General features: G+C 39.8%; 1 protein-coding gene across 1 annotated transcript in view; it reads right to left on the bottom strand.

The window, feature by feature from the left end:
- Positions 1 to 3,086: 3,086 nt before the first annotated feature.
- Positions 3,087 to 7,176, bottom strand: part of CYSLTR2 (cysteinyl leukotriene receptor 2) — a 109,148-nt gene continuing 105,058 nt past the window's right edge. The window contains exon 3 of the mRNA XM_056109024.1: positions 3,087 to 4,125. Coding sequence (XP_055964999.1) covers positions 3,087 to 4,125 — 1,039 coding nt within the window. The remainder of the gene's footprint in view (positions 4,126 to 7,176) is intronic.

Raw genomic sequence — 7,176 nt, 5'->3', positions numbered from 1 at the left:
CTTGGTGCTCCCTTCTCTATCTGAACTGCCCTTTCCCCTAAAATACCCGGCTGGCCTCTAAGTTATGGAGTAATCCTCCTGGTGCTGATCTCAGCTATTCTTGGATATTAATCTCATATTTTGTTACTTTATATCCCCCAGATGAATGCAATCTTTCTATGTGAGACTTACATTCTTATGTCTCTCTTTCCCACATACAGATCTTGTTCCCACACTTTCTGAGAAAAGTTGGATTGGTGTTCTTGTCACCTATATTATTCTCTGCATAAATATTATCGACAACTTAGCATGTCTTATAATAAGTTTTTTTTCTTTTTGGGTCACACTCAGCGATGCACAGGAGTTATTCCTGATTCATGCACTCAGGAATTACTCCTGGCGGTGCTCAGGGGACCATATGGGATGCTGGGAATTGAACCTAGGTTGACTGCGTGCAAGGCAAATGCCCTACCTGCTGTGCTAATGCTCCAGCCTAGTCCCTTATAATAAGTTTTTATTTCTTCCCTACAACAGTATTTCTTTCCCTTTTGAATAATTGTATTAAATAAATAAATTTTAATTTATTAGTGAAAAAAAATTTTTTTTCTAATTTGCTCGAGCGGGCCCAGTAACGTCTCCATTGGAGATTTTGTTGTTACTGTGTTTGGCATATCGAATACGTCATGGGTGGCTTGCCAGGCTCTGCCGTGTGGACGAGATACTCTCGGTAGCTTGCTGGGCTCTCCGAGAGGGGCGGAGGAATCGAACTCGGGTCAGCCATGTTGGCTGCGTGCAAGGCAAACGCCCTACCGCTGTGCTATTCATCTTTCTCCTTTGTGGTACTCATTATTTTCCACTAGATGCTTTCACCCCCTACCTTGGCTTAAACTCTTATTTTGAAGGATTCATTCTCTAGCAGTTCTGGAAAAATGAACATGAATGAGATCTTTTGTACTGAAAATGTCTCTATATACTCTCATTTTCTTGTTTGTTGTTTTTCACATTCAACTATTACCCTCCAGTATGTAAAATATGTGGTGACTATTTATAATTAAGAGTAAAGCTCCGATAGTTTATTTCTGTGAGAAGAAAGGATTAGTTGAATTTTGGAGTTCACAGTCTAATATGTAAAAGGGCAAACACTTGAAAATTGTTGGAAAATTCCCCAACCAAAATTTTGTTGGTCTTTCCTCTTGATTGGGCACTTTCCCCATTGGAAGATCCTTTAAGACAAAGCAAGTCTGTCTGGTAGCATTCTAGTAGTTAGATAAAGGAAGGACATGGGGTAACTATGAGACTTGCATGCTGTCCCTCCTAAGCATCAGATACTACCTTCCTACCACCTTCCATTTCTCTCTGCCTGAAGTCAACAGCCCTAAAGGGAACACCTCAATATTACAATGAAAAGGGGTAGGTATCTAGTGGATGGAAGGATTTCTTATTTAGACTTTCAGCCAGTCTTCCTGAACATGTGTTGGAGGGGAGTGCCGTGGACAGACTTCAGTCAACACTTTTGCACAGAAGTTTTAAACATTCTTACTAGCTGAGTGAACTTAAACAACTTTCTTAATTTTTCTCAGTTTCTTTACCTATAAGATGGTAATGCTGAGCTTTGGTGTGAGGGTTAAAGGACTGTGAAGTGTCTGGCACAATCTGTCACACCCAGAGAGTGCGCTCAGCTCTTGGCCCGTTGGTGGCCATGGTGTCAGTGGTTGTTTGCATCCTTTGCCCACAAAGGGCCCTTCCTGCTAGCCATGCTCTTCTACTCTCTCAAGAGGAAAGAGACACCATTTTCTGGGTACAGTAACCTTTGCGACTTGACCTGCACCGGATTCTGAGTATGCAACCACACCTTTAGAGCTGCCTCTTTCACTCTGGCCTCTATTCCAGTAGATGGAGGCCTAAGAGAACTGCAAGAAAGTCAGTAGAAAACCAGATCTCATGAGTAAAACTGGCCTTTCTTTTCTCTTGCTGCTTATAGGGTCCTTTTACTGCCTGTGAACATACCTCAGGTCCCCTCCTGCTCTTCTTGACCTGTCTATTCCCCTGGCAAGAGGCCACAGGAGACTCCTTTGCCCTCAAAGCACTAATCCTGCTCCCATGGTGCAAAATGAAGTTTCCTTTCCTCTCCCTAAGTATTAATCTCTTGCCCAACTCCCACTTTTACTTTCCCAGTTCTTGCGTGGGACTTGACTCTGGTTTGCTTGAAGACAACCTTTTCCTTCACAGTCAAAGTCTTTCCCCTCATATTTTAAGATGCTTTTCTTTTTTTTTTTTCTTAAATTTTTATTAGTGAAACACCATGAGGTACAGTTGTAGACTTACAAATTTTTGTGCTTGGGTTTCAGTTATACAATGATTGAGTGTCCATCCCTCCACCAGTGCCCATTCTCCACCACCACTGATCCCAGTATCCCTCCCAACTCCCCATCCCCGCCATCCCACCCTGCCTCTCTGGCAGGGCATTCCCTTTTATTCTCTCTCTAGGATACTTTTCTTATCTTCCCTGAGTAACTTTTTGTTAATTAATTGTAATTTGGGATTTGGGTTTTTTTTTTTAATTCTTTTGGTTTTGGACCATACCTAGCAGTGTTCAGGGTTTACACTTGGCTCTGTACCCAGGGATCACTTAGTGGACCATATGGGATGCTGGAGGTTGAACCCTGGTCTGCCACAAGCAAGAAAGTTTCCTTACACATTCTACTATCTCTCCTGTCCAGTATTTGGGGAGGTTGAAGAGAGTGGAGGAGCAAAAGAAGTTGGAGAATTTGGAGTTATCTTAAAGTTGAGAATTTAGAATATCTTGTATATTCAAAGATCTGATGAAAATCAATAGCTCTTTGTACCCAGTCTGAGTTTTATATTAAAGACTCTAGTATGGAATAAAAAAAAAAGACTGTAGTATGGAATTTTTTTTATCCTACGTTCATTCTCACTTAGATTTTTAAGACAGAAAACACATCAAAAGAAAAATTTTAAATGCACCTTAATTTTTAAAAAGTCATGTCAATGAAATGTTGGCAATAGCCCTCTGTTGGATATTGAACAAACACATAGTCTTTTGGAAACTGTGTTAATGTAGATGGACACAGGACACCTAATACCCCTTATACTGGTGTTTCCTTTTTCAACCACGTACAGACAGAAAATCTGTAATTCTTCTTCTGTGTATAAAATTTTCCAAGTGCAGACCTTAGTCTATCCTTAAAATTTTCCCCAGCAAAATAATAGAGAAAGGGATTCAAGCAGCTGTTAGCTGCAGCCAAGGCCAGAGTGATAATCACAGCTTTATGCAGCCTCTCTGCGCATGCATCCTCTTTCCACGCCAGCAGGTGGAGTGTTCGCAATATGTGATAGGGCAGGAAACACAGGAGGAAGATGATCAGGGCGATGATGATGGTGGTGAGAGCCTTTTTGTGAGAAACCCGCAGCCCCGAATCTGGAACTTCCACCTTTAACAGGGCTCGGATGATCAGCAGGTAGCAGACGCTCAGCGTGCAGAACGGCAGCAGGAAGCCCACTACTAAGGCGACGTGGTTCATGGTTTGCAGTTTAACAACTTTGTTGATACTGAGATCTAAGCAGAGGAAGGCATTGCCCTTCTGCTCGGAACCATGCTTCAGGAGGATGACTGACGAAGCCATGATAAGGATCCATATGATCCCGCATAGAGTCCAGGCGCCCCTGGTGCTGGTGACATGGAGCAGCCGGAAGGGGTGGACAGTTGCCAGGAAACGCACAACACTCAGGACAGTCAGGAAATAGATGCTGCTGTACATGTTGACGTACAAGGAATAAGACATAATCCTGCAGGCCAGGTCCCCAAATATCCAATTGGAGCCTCTCAGGTAATAGTCAGCCCTGAAGGGTAGCGTGCTTATGAACAGGAGATCTGAAATGGCCAAGTTTAGCATGAAAATATTTACAGATGTGGACTTCTTATAAGGCTGCAGGAAAACATATATGGAGAAGCCGTTTCCCAGGACGCCCCAGACGAATATTGTCAGGTACACGACGGGGTAAAAGTTCTGCTTGAAGTTTTGAATTGTGCAGTTTCTGCCACTGTTGTTGCTGGTAAGGGTGTCGTTGGACTCGATTTCTGACATGGAGCTGGATGGCGGCAATGTTATAAGCTTCTTCTCTATGCTGGATTAAAAGAACAACACACAAAAATTTACTTGCTGCTTACTTCCCCGATTCTAATGAAACAGAGAAACACTATTTTTTTCTGGAAATTTTAGTAAAGAGAAGATGAACTAAGTCTTTATTATAATCTCTATTACATTTCATGATACATTTCTAGAATGCAGAATAAACACTATTCATTGTATTGAAGCTAAAGCCTTAAATTTGGGTAGCTCAATACAGTGACTACATCTAATTCTACTGGATAGCAGATTTCATATCGACATCTACAGACAAATGTAAAGTCCTTAAGCCAGAAAAATAATATTCTTCATGTATGGATGGAAAAGGAAAACATTCTTTGATGACAAAAAGCAAAGAGAATACTGGGACCTGTGGTGGTGGAAAATGGGCACTGGTGGAGGGATGGGTATTTGATCATTCTATAATTGAAATACAAGCACAAAAATTTGTAAGTCTACAACCGTACCTCAGGGTGTTTCACTAATAAAAATTTTTTTAAAATGGAAGCATGGAGGTATTAAGCACTCACAAAGATTTGCATCTCTTAATTTTTTTCCTAATTGTTTCTCATAACAGAGGCTTTTTTCCCTTAAATTTTCATTAGTGAAACACCATGAGGTACAGTTGTAGACTTACAAATTTTTGTGCTTGGGTTTCAGTTATACAATGATCAAACACCCATCTCTCCACCAGTGCCCATTCTTCACCACCACTGATCCCAGTATCCTTCCCACCCCCCATCCCCCCATCCCACCCTACCTCTGTGGCAGGACATTCCCTTTTGTTATCTCTCTCCTTTTGAGTGCTGTGGTTTGCAAAAGAGACATTGAGTGGCAATCATGTTCGGTCTATAGTCTACTCTCATCACGCATCTCCCATCGTGAGAGGAACCTCCCACCACCCTTTATTTGGTGCCCCCTTCTCTATCTGAGCTGCCTTCTCCCCTAGCATGTGCGGCTGGCCTCAAAGCCATGGAGTAATCCTCCTGGTACTTGTCTCGGCTATTCTTGGGTGTTAGTCTCCTATTTTGTTACTTTATGTTCCCCAGATGAATGCAATCTTTCTATGTCTGTCCCTCTCTTTCTGACTCATTTCGCTTAGCATGATACTTTCCATGTAGTACCACTTGTATATGAATTTCATGACTTCATCTTTTCTAACAGCTGCATAGTACTCCATTGTGTAGATGTACTAAAGTTTCTTTAACAGTCATCTGTTCTTAGGCACTCAGGTTTTTTTCCAGATTCTAGCTATTGTAAACAATGCTGCAATGAACAAACAAGTGCAGATGTCACTTCGACTATACTTTTTGCCTCTCTGGGATATATTCCCAGGAGTGGGATTGCTGGGTCAAATTGGAGCTCAATTTCTAACTTTTTGAGGATCGTCTATACTGTTTTCCGAAAGGGCTGAACCAGTCGGCATTCCCACCAGCAGTGAAGGAGAGTCCCTTTCTCACCACATCCACACCAACACCAGTTGCTTTTGGTCTTTTGGATGTGGGCCAGTCTCATAACTGAGGCTTTTTTAATGATGAAGGCAAATAAATATTTAGGTATGCTAAGCTATTCCTAAACAAACAAACAAAAAAAAGCAAAGAGAATTTGTGGACAACAACAGATCTACCCTAAAAGCATGACTAAGAAAGGAATCAATAAAGAAGAACAAAGAATGAGGAAAAAATAAGAAAAACATGAAAAAGGCCAAAGAAATAGTACAGGGGTAAGAGGCTCTTCTTCTATCTGGCTGACCCTAGTTTAATCCCCAGCACTTTATAGGGTCCTCAGAGCATCGCCAGTAGTGACCGCTAAGCACAGAGCCAGGAGAAATCCCTAAGCAGTGTTGAGTGTGGTGGAAAGAGCAAAAGATAAAAGAATATTAAAAGATTGTATGACTGAAATCCAATCATGAACAGCTTTAAAATGCTCTAAAAAATTTAAAAATTTAAAAAATATCAAGATATAAAATAATATTAAAAGATAATTATAAATGAGTCAGAGTAAAGGGACATAAAAGAAGGAAGATTTCTGCATTTCAATTGATATCAATAATAATGGCAATAGTCTATGGTAAGTATATCTATATAAATGTAAGTACACTTATATAAAATAATTGTTTATATAGATATACTTAAATAAAAATTCATGTCAACACTTTCCACTGTATTTTTCAGCTGGTTATCTGAAATAATTGTCAGATAAACAGTTTAAAACAAAAAACAACAGTATAAAACAACACTTAAAAAGAGGTGAAGACAGAATAAAACAAAACACTGTAGACCAAATCCTTGAAGAAAATGGATGCTAAATTTCTCAGTAAAATAATATCACTGTAGCACTGTCCTCTCGTTCTTTATCGATTTGCTCAAGCGGGGACCAGTAACGTCTCCATTGTGAGACTTGTTGTTACTGTTTTTGGCATATTGAATATGTCACGGGTATCTTTCCAGGCTTTACCATGCGGGCAGAATACCCTTGGTAGAATACCCTAGGCTCTCCAAGAGGGACAGAGGAATCAAACCTGGGTCGGCCACGTGCAAGGCAAACACCCTACATGCTATTCTATCGCTCCAAGTCTAATTTAGAAATATATATATATTAAAAAAAGAACAATAAACCATTACGAAGTTGGGTTTAGTCTATAGATTCAAGGCAAGTTCAAGATTTTAAAAACAGTTGATGTGATTTATACTAACAACCAAAATAAGAAGAATCACATGATAATATCAATGTAAGAAAAGTATTTAAAAGAAAACTCTAATACCCATTTATGAACTCATAAGAATAGTTCTCTCAATTTGACAAAGATAATGAACAAAATCTCTACAACTATCATTTTTCTTAATGATAGACTGAATGCCTCTCCCTCTAAAAAGGAAGATGAATATTTTTTTAAAAATTGAAAAGATAACCTGCTTCAAATGAATATGAAATTAACACTGATAAAGGGGGTAATTATGGCCCCTAAAAAGAGAGAGGGAACAAAGCTTATATGTAGATAAAGAAATTTTTATATATTTCACAAAGAAATGAGTAACACTAGGGAATG

Source organism: Sorex fumeus, unplaced genomic scaffold (genome assembly GCF_029834395.1).
Source record: "Sorex fumeus unplaced genomic scaffold, SorFum_2.1 ptg000008l, whole genome shotgun sequence".
Lineage (NCBI taxonomy): Eukaryota > Metazoa > Chordata > Mammalia > Eulipotyphla > Soricidae > Sorex > Sorex fumeus.
This window is presented reverse-complemented; position numbering and strand designations above follow the sequence as displayed.